This window comes from Glycine max, chromosome 20, assembly GCF_000004515.6.
Source record: "Glycine max cultivar Williams 82 chromosome 20, Glycine_max_v4.0, whole genome shotgun sequence".
Classification (NCBI taxonomy): domain Eukaryota; kingdom Viridiplantae; phylum Streptophyta; class Magnoliopsida; order Fabales; family Fabaceae; genus Glycine; species Glycine max.
The window spans coordinates 43,916,431-43,931,856 of record NC_038256.2 but is presented as its reverse complement, the minus strand read 5'-3'; the positions used below and the strand labels follow the sequence as shown (position 1 = coordinate 43,931,856).

Sequence of the window (15,426 nt, the reverse complement as noted above, 5' to 3'; positions counted from 1 at the left end):
ATCAATATAATTTATTTTAAAATCACATTAAAATAATAATTTAAGATTAATTTATCGTATTTTTTACAAATTAAAAATAAAATTTTAATTTTTACATTTTAAGAAGCTAACCGTGAATACCTAAAAAATTCAAGATCAAAATCATGATTTAATCTTATAAATTTTAATTTAGAAAATACTAGAAGAGTAGGAACCTTTATTAGACAAATTTGTTAGAAAAATTTAATTTAGGAGATACTATGAAAGTATGAACTAGGGTGGATAAGTACGTTGTCCTCTGTGTATAGTCCATCTTGCATAAATTTACATTGGTGTAGATCGGATTAGTCTGTCCTGCACTTATACACGGAAGCAATATATTGGTCTGTCTCATCTCTTAAACTTTGTCTTTTTTTTTTAATTATAATTTCAAAATAAATATATTTTTCTTCTTAAAAAAATAATCAATTATACTCAATTATATATATATTTTAAAAAATCTCTAATAAATGTTGAATTATAAAAGTTTTAACCCAACCAACTAAATTTTTAACATAAATATAAATTTTTTTTGGATTAATTGAATTTAAATTAAGCTTACCTGGTTTGTGAGTTTGAGGGTCACATACCACACTAATCAAACCCGCATAATCCATAAATTATGCAAGATGAACCTAAAATCTTATGTAATCAATTTTTTTTTAAAAAATTCATCCATAACCCACCCGCGGATTAGAGTCCCGTGCCCGATTCATGGACTTAAGCGGGAATAGCCACCCCTACTAGGAACCTTTATTAAACAAATTTGTAGGAGAAAGTGTTCCTCAGTTTTGATCTGAGCAAGAGCAGAGAAAATAACAAAGGCTAAAAGGAAAAAAAACACTCACACACACACCAAATTTCAAAACCTTTGTCACTCTACTCACTGCAACTACAACATCCTCTCTTTCCCATGGTACAATTTATCTGTTTATGTTACCGTTACCCTTTCAACAATTTTGTTCTCACATCATATTGGGGATGTTCTCATGTCACAGGATTACCTTAAGTCCGCGCTTCCTTCTCAAATAATGTCAGAACGAGGCTCCAATCTGGTTGTTATCAACCCAGGTATGCAAAAAATTCAATTTTGTTCACTACCCATTTACCACATTCTTCCCAAAATCAACATCAAGCACTTAAATATTCTAACTTTGTTGATACTGTACCCATTATTACTCAGGTTCTGCAAATGTTAGGATTGGCTTGGCTTCACAGGACACCCCTTTTAATATTCCTCATTGCATTGCTCGCCATACCAAACAAATTCCTAACTTTACTGTTATAGATCAGGTTTTCCCTATAATTTGACAATTTTATTTTATACTCCATTTTATTCTGTCCCCTACCCACCTTTTTTTTTCTTTCTGCATGCATTTAGATGCTTAATAGTATGGTTACAACAACACAGCTCATCGAAAGGGAAAAAGCTTATGATTTTGTAAGTTATGGCACACTTTGAGGCTGTAATTTCATGTTACAGATTGCTAATATTGATTTTTTTCCCTCTTTTGTTAAAAAAAAAAAAAAGATTGCACCATTGTTGAAGATACCGTTTTTGGATGAAGGTCCCGGTAACTCTTTCCCCCGTAAGGTATGTGGAATGTTTATTCAGTTACAATTCAAATGAATGAACTCATAACTGTTTGTTTGTATGATCTGATTTTGTTGTTTGTTGTGTTACTGTAATTTTGTTGTAATAATGTTTGGACCTGTCCAGACTTTCTTTGGATCTGTTTAAGCATGGGACTAATATTCCCCTTTCAAACCATCGCATTTCTAGTAGTGTGAAATCTGTGGCAATTATGTTGTACTTGATTTGATAAAGATTTTGAGCTGAAGATAAGTGATGAGCTGCAGAAGACAGACATGCAGACAGACAAATATATTATTCATTAAAGATATTGTAATTTGATTAACCCTTTTGGGAATAATCACATTTCTATGAAGGTCACTGCTATTTTTGTCCTTAATATAAATAAACAATGCTTAACTGAGCTTTTATTACTTATATGATTTGAAGACATATTCAATTCATGTCCTTATGATCTCATGAAGTTTGTCACTTCACTCATGTATCACCTAGACAATTCTTATTTCCATGGTTGTTTTCTTCTAATAAAAGTCATTTTAAATGAAAATAGAGTAAAATCTAGCATGTAAAGCTGGTTTAAATAAAAATAGAGCAAAATCTAGCATGTAAAGCTGGAGAGCTACTGAAGACAAAAGAAGCAAAATAACAGGTTATCCATTGAGAGAGTATGATAGATAAGTTTTGGGAATGATTCTAGTAGCTAGTTATTCATTGATTCTATGAACATGTTAACAAGGATGAATTCTATGATTTCTGAAAAGTGAAAAGTCGATTTCCTACTCTCAGGATCAGGCAAAACTAATCTATTTGGAAAATTCTATCAAATATTTATGAAGTTGTTATTGGTTTTTTCTAGGATTACTATTTGACAATACAACTTAAGCCCAAGTAACTTTTTTTCTTAATTAATAGTATTAATTAATTAATACTATGACTTTCAATGTACCTGATGTGCAGATGGGACGTGTTGATGGACACAATCCTCATATCAGGAAGGATTTGCCGTTGACCTGGACTAATGTCTATGAGGAGGCCACTAATTCATCTGTATCATTAGGTAAGAAGAAATTGGTCTCTTTGCATTTTCCTAGCACTTTCCTGGTTTCCTTTATGGCTTTGGTATGTTTATGTCAATTAGCTTAGCATTTGATTCATCTATGTCCATTTTACCAAGTATCTAATATGAGCTGGAAAGTATCTTTAATGAGTATTATTTGAACAACGTAATGTTAGAGCTGATGCATTACCCTATCTTGTTATAAAGTATTACAATTATTATATGAAAAGTCACTTTAAGATAATTTTTATTGTTTTTATTTTTTTAGTGACATTAAATTGAAACATGTTATTCTCTTTTATCTTCTTTTTGTCCCATCGTTGTTTGGTCCTTGTGTTTGCTTTGTTGCTTTTTTTTTTGGAACTGAGGTCTTCATTTAGAAGTGAGAAGTTGGAATGTTCAAATTAAAACGATTATGTCACATGAGCAATGAAGTGTTGATGGTAGCATGAATAATTTCATAAGCGAGTTGGTATAACAGTAACACTGATGAACACATTAATCCTGTATGTTCCATGCATTAGTGGTTATTGAGAGGTTGGCTTCCTCTCTTTTACATTTTTATTCAATGAAGGGGACTGCTTCTGATTCTGTTGAGTGTAAGCAAGGAATTTATTGTGATGGTGTAGTTGTTTATTTGGATTGGGACCATGGTGTAACAAAAGATATTGGCATCATTTTAACGATAAGTTGCTTTCTGAGTGTTCCTAAAAAGAGCCATTATGTGTTTTTTTCCTGGTCAAAACTCACTGAGTCAATGTTGGGTGCTTCAGTTGTACTGTAGATCTGTATTAACTGTGCCCCATTTAGATGTAAGAAATGCATTTATTAAATGATTTAGAGCTGCATAATTTTATGGATCTGGAACCTCATTTGTTCTCCATATTTTTTCTTACTAGTTTTATGTCTTGGTCAATGGACTTGTTCCTTTATTTGTTATTTTCAATCACAGTGTGAAGGGAGAGGTGCAAGCCTGCTATTAATTTCAATATTTGAGCATTTCTTTTTGCTTTGTTTCCATTAAATGTCATCAGGAATTTAAGAATTTAGGACAGGTATAAAATTTTCACCTGAAATTATGTATCTAAGCACCTCAGATTTCAACATTCTAAGATGCATCATAACTTTACTATAACTGTCTTGGAGTTGGAATGTGGTTAGACAAGTTGCTGAAAACCTGCATGAACTCAAATTTTAAATTGATGGTCAGATTTATTTTTTTAAGAATTTGATGTTCACTTGTTTTGTTTTGCTGTCTCCATAAGTTCAGGCTCTTGAGGGGCTATCTATGTGTACTTCAAATACATAGGCGGCTACACTCCCTGTATCTTTCTCAAGTTATTGTTGCCCAGAAACAAAGAAACTAAAGAAATGTCTGTATTGCAACTAGTTCTATTGATCATCTGGCTTTTTCTGATTGTGAAAAAGAATATATTCTACATAAATATGAATGGGGTGTGCTGTCTCTCTAATCTGAGTTCAATCTATTTGTTGTGTGAACTAACAGAGCATGTTTAGCTTTTTGGTTCTTTGTGATCCATTATAAGCATTGTAGATGTACATAAGAGGACATGGCATTTAATTTTGCTTTGGTCTTAAATGCTGTGTTATTTTCATATTAATTAGCATTATGTTATGATTTGTATACAAATTGGCACTTGTAGAGACTTCAAGTAAAGATGAGACTGGTCAGTTTTTGGATCCAAAAGAAGGTACACATTCAAAGGAACCTAATGCAAGTGAAAGAAAATTCAAAGAGTTCATTTGTGGTGAGGAAGCATTAAGAATATCCCCAACTGAACCATATTGTTTTTGCCATCCAATTCGCAGAGGACATTTGAACATTTCACAATATTATTCCATGCAGCAGGTACTTATCACTTCCAAACTAGAATACTATTGGTGTAAGTCAGTAATTTTATCTAGGTGCTGTAAAGCTTTTTCCTCCATCACAGCATCACCTATGGGCTTCTTTGTTGTTGCCTGTTGCATTTTTAGGTTAGTTCCGCATTTAAAAAAAAATATACAATAAGTTTTCTTCATAATGGAGAATAATGCAGAAGTGGGGGATGATATGTTTAATTATTAATTAATAAATTGTAGTAATTCCTAGTGGGATAAGGAGTTGTTGTTGTAATAAATTGTAGTAATTATGATGTAACTGAATTGGGAGTTAACACTTGTATTGGTGATTTAGAGATTTATCGTCAATAATTTGGGAAATTATGGTTTAGTTGTTTTGGTCATTGAATATCTAACCTCTTTTGGAATATATTTTTATTTTGTTTTCTAGATTGGGATAACTTGAGTCTGAAGTTCGGGTTGCTTGTCCAAATAATTTAGGGTCCTTTGAGTTGCTTATATAAACTATTAGAAATGGGTCTAATAACTCAACCCTAAAAGCTAGTTCAAAGGAAGAGGATTGCCCAAGCCTTACAAAGTATTATGGCCATATTCCTAGCTGATGTGAAACATCTTCCCCCTCATGCCCAAGATTGAATAGTTGGAATATGAAGTTTGCAAGACTAGACATCTATGGGTGGCCAAACATCAAAGACTGGACAGACTTTGATACTATATTAGAAACAGATTAGATTTAACTTTACTACAAAAGCTAGCTCAAGGGAAAGTGTTGCCCAACACTTGTAAGAAGTTTGGCCATATTTCTAGCTAATGTAGGATATCTAAATGTGAACCATGTCTTAGAGATTAAGATACTTACTGTGATTGAATGGTGAGAATGTTGAGTGTCTTCGACATTATTTCTAGCTCTCATTTTATATCACTACCACTTGCCTATTTTGCAGGTACTTGAAGATCTACATACTATTTGGGACTGGATTTTAATAGAGAAACTGCACATTCCTCACAATGAAAGAAATATGTATTCTGCTGTTCTTGTGATGCCAGAAACATTTGACAATCGTGGTATTTGGAAATTAGTTCATTTAAACTGTGATAAATACTTGTCATTAATTTATTTTGCATGTTGTGGTTCTTTTCAAATTCTTATTTTTCCACTCTTGACATAGTCATTTTATGTTTTTGTCCTTGCCACGAGCAGAAATAAAAGAAATTCTATCTTTAGTACTACAAGAACTCCGCTTTGGCTCAGCAGTGGTACACCAGGTATGACCTATCTTGCTGTTATAAGTTTATATGATATGATGAATGCTGGTATAAATGACTATTAATCTGAGATGATGAACATCATCATTGACTGATCGTGGTTATAGTTGTTTTGTTGCTGCTGTTGATAATATTTTAATTTACTTCTGGGGTTATTTCAAACTCCCTTGACTACTATAGATGGACACTGGTATCATCGGCAAGCCTCATTCTCAAGGAGTGGGTTCAGTCCCTCAAGATTGGTATCAAGCATGTTGGTAATGAAAATTGAGGGAACTGAACAAATGTGTGTTAAGCAAAGCTGTTCTTGCCCTTAATTTGGGTGATTTGACTGTCATACTTTTGGTTAATATTTTCCAAATGAAACCGAGTCTTACTGTTGGAAGTTGTTGCAGCAGACTTTATTCAAATTTTCCTAGTCTCAAACTTTTTGCTCTTGCTTTACAAATCCTTTGAGCTCTAACAGTTGCGATATCTTTAATCTACATCAGGGATCACGATCCTGATGGATGATGAAATATAATTATAGAATGGGGTGTTGGAGATCAAATACTAAAACATTTGATCAAATAGGCTTTTTATACATAGAAGGGAACTATTTGTCAGGATTTCTCAATTAGCTTCTAAAGATTTCATATGGTATTATTTGACCAGGAAGGTCTTGCAGCAGTTTTTGGAAATGGATTATCAACAGCATGTGTTGTGAATATTGGTGCCCAGGTGACATCACTTATATGCATTGAGGTAAATGAAACTTCGGTGTATTTTATTATTATTATTATTATTATTCAACATATCTTATTTGGCACTACATTTGGAGTTTTCTATTAGGATATCTTGGAAGATGGAATAACTCAATGATGTAACATTTTCCTGAACATGAATCTAGAATTTGTCTTTATGGATTAATAGTTCTATGATCTACTACTCTTAACAGCAGAAAATTTGGAAGTAGATTAATGACAGCGCTGTATGTAGATCAACACATCACTGTATGTTTATCCAGCACCCAGGGGTGGAGCCAGGAATTTGGTTTGAGGGGGGCCAAAGAAAAAATAAACTTTTACATGTATAAAAAATATATAAAAAGTTTAATATATGATATATATATATATCATATATATATATATATATCTAATATTTTTTATAAAGAAAAAATATAACTATATCAAGTACAAAAAACATTACTACCTAGCTAATTAGATCATTTATATAAATATAACAAACAAATAGATACATTTTTTCTTGTAATTATAAAAAACATACTTGGTTTTAAATATATTAATTATACACTTGTATATAAGAAACAAATAGATACATTTTTTATATCCTTAAATTATTGTGAATTTTATTAATGAGACAATCAATCATTTCATATACAAGTGGATGTATTCATTTGATTTATTAACAATTTAAGTCAATTTCATAGGCAAAAAAAAAATTATTTAGTAATGTTATTAAATATAACCACTACTTTAACTATTGGATTATATGGGTATTTTTAGAATAAAATTCAAATTTGATATTTTTAATTAAAATTAACTAACTTAACTATTTCTATTGGTTTTATTTCTTTTATATATTAATAGAGGTAGTATAAGAGAAAAAAGATAAATTAGATGTATAAAATAATTTTGAATAATTATATGTGGACTCTGTAACATTACAAATATTTCATTAATGCCTATAATTTCTCTTTATCTTACTCTTTCTCTCGCATTATATTACCTATTGTAGTTACACCTTTCTCATTTTTCTCTAATTTTCTCCCCAAGTGTCTACTAACATGGTAATTTTCATATATCATTTTTCAATATTTTAAAAAAAAAATTAGGAGGGCATAATTTTTTCTATAATATATTAAATACACTTTGAAAAAATTTGGGGGGGAGGGGTGGGCATGTGCCCCCCTCCCTCCGCCTCTGCCAGCACTGCCTGACAGTGTGGTAGTAGATTAATTACAGCAGAAAATGTATATATGCTCCCTGAACTTTACTTCATTCGTTTTGAAGTAACCACCCTCAACTTTCAGATTTGGCAGTGTGGAAAACTTTGTTGTACCATCAGCAGTAAGGAAAATAACATTTACTTTTCTGATATTTTCAATTTTTGAAAGTGGTCCTTAAATTTTCTAAAATCCTACAAATGACACTCTTGGGTGACAAGTTGATAGCATGTTTGATAATACGCCAATTCAAACCATACACGTTTAATTTTTACGTCCACAGAGAAGCTACTCTGTTTAGCTTTTATTTTTCATTTTTTCAGTAAAAAACGCTAATCAGAGTCTCTTAGACGCAGAACCAAACATATACTAAGTTAAAACCAATCGCTTGGTTGCTTTCATGTGTTGATTAATATGACAATAACCCTTCCTTTTCTCAGGGTAGTGTTTTGCCCCACTTGTCTGGGCTTTCCTTCTCCTGAAAAGTAGAAGCTCCTCCAAGTAGCTTTCATAGAAGCTTTATTTTTGGGATTTTGTTCATTAAAAAAAAGCTACTTTATTTTTAAGAGCTTTTGTAAAATCGTGCTTAGCCCAACTTCTTTTAAGGAAAGAGAAGCGCAGAAAATGTTAGGCCAAACACTACGTAGGTGGGGTTGGCTATGGATCAAATAACGCTGCATGCTGCTATCTTGGATTAATAACTATGGTTAGAGATATAACAACAAAAACAATTTTTTTCCCACTATGTGAGGTTGTCTATAAATCTTATGTTGGCCATGGTAATCGTAACAACTAAATATTGTTGATTGTGACGTTTGTTTTAATGATTTAAACTTCTGACCAGTCATTGTATTTTCTTTGTGACTTCAGTAAAACAAATATGGTAAAATAATTTCTATGACTTTGACACTAGTAATATTATTCTGAATATAGTTTTGCTATTGGCCACATATATCAACTTTAAGTATTAGCTTGTGCCTATTTATTAACTGTTGAAGTTGAGTTCTCTGCATAGATGATGGTAGTTCAGATTGATATGAAAAACACAAGGTCACTAATCTTGGCATTTAAATTTGTCTCTTGTTGCTCAGGATGGAGGTGCTCTACCTTCAACCGGAAAGACTTTGCCTTTTGGTGGTGAGGTACAAAATAGTTTCATATTTCTACCCATTTTTACTGATGTTTTAAATCCTTAAAAACTTGGAAAATATGCACTTACTGACATGCTTGATATACCTAATATTTGATTTTCTGACTCAAATTTTTCTTTAAGTGTAGCAACTATGTGATTTTCTTTCCACCTGTGACCGTGACTTTTGCCATGTATAAACTAAACTATATTGGTCCGAACAAATGGATTAATTGTGTAGTATATTGGTCCGAACAAAAGTATTTTCTTAGAATTTGAACTTAGGGCACAACTCAATCTCACAAAACCAGCTTGTAAAGTGAGGACTGTGCAAACTTTTTTAGCTCTATTTTAGTCATATAAGTCGCTGGGACTAAACACCACCCTTGAGGTGACAATTAAGGAAACCCCTAAAGAGGCCACAACTAAGATAGGCTAGGGGTGACCACAATTAAGGAGGCTTTCCAATAGTATTTATTCTATGAAGTATTGATCCAAACAAAAGTCTTCAGCTAGCCTAGGCATTCCAAAAAAGACCTAAATGGTGGGGGAATAAATTGAACTATGATTATGAGTTATACATTGGATGAAAGATGTACACGTATAAGAACTTGAGTTACAACAAATATGTATTACAACCACTTTTAAAGCTTTCTATAAACGAAAGAGAGAAAAACTTCTAAACAGAAAATGAGGAAGATGATAATATTCAACCCATCCAAAAAACGATTACAACTCTAGTATATATGCTAGAGCTAGGACAGCTGTACACAGCTGTTATTACAACTGTCAACTAACCCAAGGTTAGTTGAGTTAACTGTAAAGGCTAATTATACTAAACTGAAATAAAAGAAAGGAGTAATTCCACTCTACTACTCTTATACACTTACCTAACATTGACTTGTATAATCCAATTGTTAAAAATATTCAGCAACACACCCTCTAAATCCCGTGCCTCGTGTAATTAAAGAAAACTGTGCTTGTCAATGTATACGGATTCTCCATTATGTAATATGTTGCTATTTTGGCTTTTTCAATTTGCTTTAGTATCAAGATTTTCATATTATAATTCTTCTAATTATGTAGCTGACCATATTTTGTGTGTTCCAAATTTTGTAAGTTTGTGGTATTATATGATGTCATTATTTAAATAAGGACTTCATACTTTCAGGATATATCAAGGGCTTTTCTCTGGACCCAAAGACACTACCAGACTTGGTCACCAGTTCATTCAGATGTTTTTGCAAAACCTATAGATCTGCTAATGTTAAATCAACTGAAAGAGACATATTGTGAAGTCAAGGTGAGTTCTACTACTTTATCTCATTTTGTTGAAACAATACATTATTTTCCTTGCATCCTGTTACTGAGTTTGCAGACATCTCCCTGAGTAATTTAGAGCTCAAGCTTATTGAGTGCAAGCTGGATTATTTAATTTGTAAATTAGTTGCCGCACATTTGTGCCCCTGTAAATATGTTTATCTTGTTTCTAAATATCATGAATAATTTTTTTTATATAGTACTATTTACAAATTTCATTCCTTTCCACTTGTCATTGGGAACAAGTAATCTTACAGTTTCAAGGTATTTTTTGTGTACAAAGTAAATTCAGATTCCAAACAACTGTTTAAATCTATTTGAATTGATTTTGTCCTATGGCCTACAAAAAAGTAAGTAGCAGTGACTAAACCTATTTCAAACATTCTTAACACCTTTTATTTTTTTATTTGTTTCTGTTGTAGAGTCTAATAATTATTTAAAGAATTCATATAACACATAGCTTGAGTTTGAAGCAAAAGGGAGAAAGTAGCATTTTAAAAAAAGTTGGTTTCTCTTCTCTCTCTCTTTGGTCCATCTCTTTTAGGCTAAAAGAATGAAAACTGTCAAACAACTCTTATTTTATTTTTAAATCTCTTATTTTGAGTTCTGATGTAAAAGTAGCTTCTAAGTAACAAAAAAATGCTGGACAAAATACCTCCTAGCATGCAATACTCTTTGATGTAAGTACAAGTGCACAATTCTTCTCAATTATATTTTATGTGGAGGGTCTACTTAGTCTGTACACTTTGGGTTTGTGGTCATTTTAAAATATTACTTGGTAAATTTTCAAAATTTTTGAAAAATTACACAATAAAATTTGAAGAAAAGCTAACTTAATAATATTTAAATTGATATAAATATTAAAAATTGTAACATAAAATCTGCTTCAAATTATCTGTTTTTCTATATTCTTTTTGTCTCTTTTTAAGGTTTATTTTCTCCAAATGAGTTTGCCCACCCTTTAATGTTTTTATATTCTTTATAACTGCCCTTTAATGTACAAATAAGCCAAAACATTGGACGTGTCTCATGACTTTCGAATATGCATCTCATCATATACAACTAGTGCTGCTGCTCCTCTCAAGTTTTTGCTTGCTTCCAAACTTGGATTCATTTTTTAATCATCTAGTGTCCTGTCTATAGGAGGGGGAACTTGATGCTGTTGCAGTAGTTCATTCCTATGCGGAAAAAGTGCCAGCTGTGTCTCACAAGACAAGGCTTTCTGCTCTTAATGTATGTTCCTCCATTGAATGTTTTTCATTTTCCCTCACATTTTTCCTTTGAACAATGGTATGATTGCAAAGGGATGATGATTATTGCACAGGTTCCTCCTATGGGATTGTTCTATCCAACACTTTTAACTCCTGATGTGTATCCTCCTCCGCCCCGTACTTGGTTAGTGGATTCATGAATTTCTTTCTGTGCTGTTAGCATGTTTGTGAACAAATTATATGTTTACACAATTCTAGTGGTTTCCCTTGCTAGGTTTCACGACTATGAGGATATGCTTGAAGATACATGGCATATTGACTTTTCGCGGAGGTCTGACATGCCAGATACTTTCTATCCCAATGTTAATGGAGGATTACCAATGTGGGAAAGCTATCCAGTTTTTTCAACTAAGCCAAAAAAAGAAGAGAAAGTTGGCCTTGCAGAGGCTATTACTAACTGCATTCTCTCAACTGGTAATTTTGTCCTTTTTTTCATTTCATACACATAATTTTGAAGCCTTGTTTAACTGCTGGGTTTTGTATTCACAGGTCGCATAGACATCCAGAGAAAATTATTTTGTAGCATACAATTGGTGAGTTTTACATGTTGAGCTTGGTATATAATTATATCTTAATATTACATGTTGATTGGAAGGAATTGACACATTTTTCTGGAATAGACTGGTGGGGTGGCTTTGACAAGTGGCTTAGTTGCAGCAGTAGAAGAAAGGTTTGTTTCAATTTTGATTCACCTTATCATATTAACCTACCTGACAACAAGTTAATTTGGCTATGATACTGATATTTGCAATGATAGTTCATGTATTGTTTCGTATTAAAGAAAGAAAAAGTAGTTGATGGGATCAAACTACATTGATAAGGGTTTAATTCTTACTAGTGCTTATTCATTTGTAGATCATCTTCCTGACCTTGAAATTGGAAAACCTACCCCCGTCCCCCAAACTTCTTTGTACCCAAAAGACCAAAAAAAAAAAAAAAACCTGAAATCACCAGCATCCTTGTTACTTGTTAGTGTGATATTGTAGACATATTAAGCAAATCAATGAATTCTGTCTGTAATTATGTTACATATTGGAACGAAAACATAATCTCATTTAATGACCTGAAGTTTTGACTTCAACGTTAATGTAATTTTTTTTGTTTTCTTTCTTTATTATTTATAATTTTAATGTTAGATTTGACTTCTTCGTAAGCTATTTTTCTTTTCTTCATCCTGTTGGACATTATCCCATTTTTCCTTACTTTTTCTCTAAAAGAACTGTACGTTTAGCAGTGACCATCATTTTATGCTTTTTCATTTTTCCTCATCTTGTTTTAATTAGTTCTATTTTTCATGTCGAATTTCAACACCATAGTGTCATGAATGATTCTGTTAATTATGTCATGATATTAAGCTGATGGATGAATCCACTATTCTTTTGAGTCTCAGAGTTTTACATGCCATTCCTCCAAATGAAGCAATTGATACTGTGGAGGTTAGTTTCATATCCTATAATCTAATGATTACTTTTTAATCATCTGTACTTAAAATTATAGGTGTGCGTACAAATCTGATCCAAGTGGCATTGCTGGCCATTAGCGCTCCATATAATTGTTGTAATGTAGTGTGAATAATCGATCCATAAACATTGATAAAAGATAAAAAAAAAAATGGTCTGAAGTAGTGGCTTTGATTGGAAAAAGAGGTGAACTAGTCAGGTGTCCAGTTCACTCAACCCAGCAAAGAACCAGTAAATAATTGGCTGAACCAGTCTAGAACTAGTGAAACTGGTGGTAAACCTTTTTCAATTTTAATATAACCAGAATCAATTTTTTAGCAAAATAAAGGTCCGATGCCAAGCTACAACGAAAGTTCAGCCTTAAGAGGGGTATTTGTTGGATTATTATTATTATTTAGTCTCTTATTATTAGTTTATCTTTAAAACATAGAATTTGATCTAATTTATTACTTAATATATTATATAATGTTAAAAAATGGTATTTAAGGCTTATTATGTTTGTAGTCCCTATAATATACCTGTTTTATGTTTTTAGTCCTTATAAAAAATTTCTATGGTTTTGGTCCCTATAAAATTTTGTTTTTCAGTCCTTAAATGGTATTTTTTTAGTTCTTATAAAATCGTAAACTTTTGATATTTGCCCCTCTTCTATTAGAAGATATTCATTTTAGTCCCTATGTTAGAATCATTGGGTTTGTTATCCAATAGATAGTTGACATGTCATGCGTGGGATAGTAATAGGGACTAAAGCTGAAAAATAAAATTTTATAGGGATCAAAGCCATAAGAAAAATTTTAGAGACTCAAAGCATAAAACAAATATATTTTAGAAACCAGAAACATGTTTAAGCCAATGTTTGATTATTGTGGTTTGGCCACTTTCAACCAAGCTCAAACCATTGAATTGTAATAGTTTTTTTTTTTTACACATTTATGTGAAAGTGATAGCTTTAACCTACTTATTTTTTGTTTTCTTGTTAACTATTTGTCTCTGATTTTATGTACTACCTTTTGTACATGGTGGCTCTTAAGGTTCTACAATCAAGGACAAATCCGACGTTTGTGTCTTGGAAGGGCGGGGCGGTATGTTGAACACTTGTGACCTTCATGCTTGGCTTCTTACTTCATGAATTTCTTCTTGTTGGTTATTAAATGGTTCTTATTGTCACTATATGTTTTTTCAATTATGAATGAGAAATATATGTTCATCTCTTTTTGGATGTTAATGTTGATTCTTCTTTCATGGACTTGGAGGAATTTGATGTCTTAAATTATTGGAAAAATAATCTTGTTAATTATTCAGCTTTCAAAGTCATAAAATTCATGAATTTAAGGTTGAGAGGGAAACAGAGGGCGAGCCTAGCGAAGCCAAATAAATAATATGTTTTAGTAGTTGTTTATTTATTTATATATGTAAATCATTGTTATTTTTTAAATACAAATTATCAATCAATTTCAGATTCAGGTCTACGGTTCCAGTTGATTTTCAATTGTGGGATGTGGACCTTTATTACAATGTCCAAGTTCCACAATTGTGGGTCCATTATTAATTGTAAGATGTTAAATCTGGTGGGAAGTGGTCAGATATTTTGTTTTAAAATCTTATACCTGAACCTGATCATGTATAATGTATCCTTAATTTTTGCTTAACATACTGATATGCCTTTGCAGATTCTTGGTGTTCTTGATTTAGGCAGGGATGCATGGATAAGTCGGGAGGACTGGATTCACAATGGGGTCCATGTTGGAAGTAACAAAAAATACAAGGATTCATATTATCTTCAAGCTCAAGCTATGTGTTATATGAATTCTTGAAAGGATGATGAGACACTACAATGAAAACAGGAAGAAGAAAAAAAAAATGCAAACAATATTAGAAGGCTACGTGTGATAATTAGTTAATTATATGGATTACAATTCCATAATCCCCGGCTAACTAGGCCATAGCAAACTCAAGTCTCACGTCGGAAGCTTAGGCAAAAGAAATGGAAAGTAGTCCTTGTGAATATAACTTATAGTCTACCTTGAAATTTAAGAAGGGGTCAATTACCCGGATTCTCATTTTGCCATTGTTTTTACCTTTTGAAATTTTATATTAAATTAAATATTATTTTGTTTAGTAGCATATGGCTATTGAAGTGAGAAATTATTTCCTTTTACTTAAAATGGCAAGCTATTAAATAATTTAAAAACGAAACTTTGATTTCAATTTATTCAGTTTCAAACATGTGTTATTGACAACAACCAGAATGGTCTTGAAGAAATTGCACGATTAATCAGAAATATGATAAGATTTTTATCTGTTTATGGGGTTATTATTTTTAATTTGATTTGATTAAATTTTAGATTTTATTATTGACTATTTGTTTAAGAGCTGAGGTTTTTTTTCTCTTTTAAAAGTAAAATAAAAAATGTTGTTCAACTTTGAACAGATAGTTAAGTTTAACAAAAGAAAGGGCTAAATGCAGGGATGAAGTCATGTCATATTTGACATTATAAAAAAA

At 31.8% G+C, this 15,426-nt stretch overlaps 1 protein-coding gene across 2 annotated transcripts; it reads left to right on the top strand.

Moving 5' to 3' along the window:
- The first annotated feature begins 693 nt into the window (after positions 1-693).
- LOC100788484 (actin-related protein 9) lies at positions 694-15,041 on the top strand. Of its 2 annotated transcripts, XM_003556301.5 has the most exons (20): positions 694-934; positions 1,017-1,089; positions 1,202-1,311; positions 1,400-1,459; positions 1,550-1,612; positions 2,570-2,669; positions 4,334-4,539; positions 5,477-5,597; positions 5,734-5,798; positions 6,453-6,542; positions 8,835-8,885; positions 10,044-10,175; positions 11,336-11,425; positions 11,517-11,587; positions 11,678-11,877; positions 11,953-11,996; positions 12,084-12,133; positions 12,854-12,899; positions 13,955-14,005; positions 14,594-15,041. In XM_003556301.5, exons 1-20 carry the CDS (start codon positions 932-934, stop codon positions 14,735-14,737), a joined length of 1,770 nt encoding a protein of 589 aa, XP_003556349.1. In that variant the 5' UTR covers positions 694-931; the 3' UTR covers positions 14,738-15,041. The 2 variants fall into 2 exon arrangements, with proteins under 2 accessions (XP_003556349.1, XP_006606363.1); XM_006606300.4 differs by lacking the exon at positions 1,400-1,459.
- The last annotated feature ends 385 nt before the right edge of the window (positions 15,042-15,426 follow it).

Excerpts from the sequence above, each read along its gene's own strand:
- LOC100788484 (XM_003556301.5), top strand. Across the intron at positions 5,799-6,452 it reads GCTCAGCAGTGGTACACCAG|GAAGGTCTTGCAGCAGTTTT; the intron begins GTATGACCTATC and ends TTATTTGACCAG. Across the intron at positions 8,886-10,043 it reads CTTTGCCTTTTGGTGGTGAG|GATATATCAAGGGCTTTTCT; the intron begins GTACAAAATAGT and ends TCATACTTTCAG.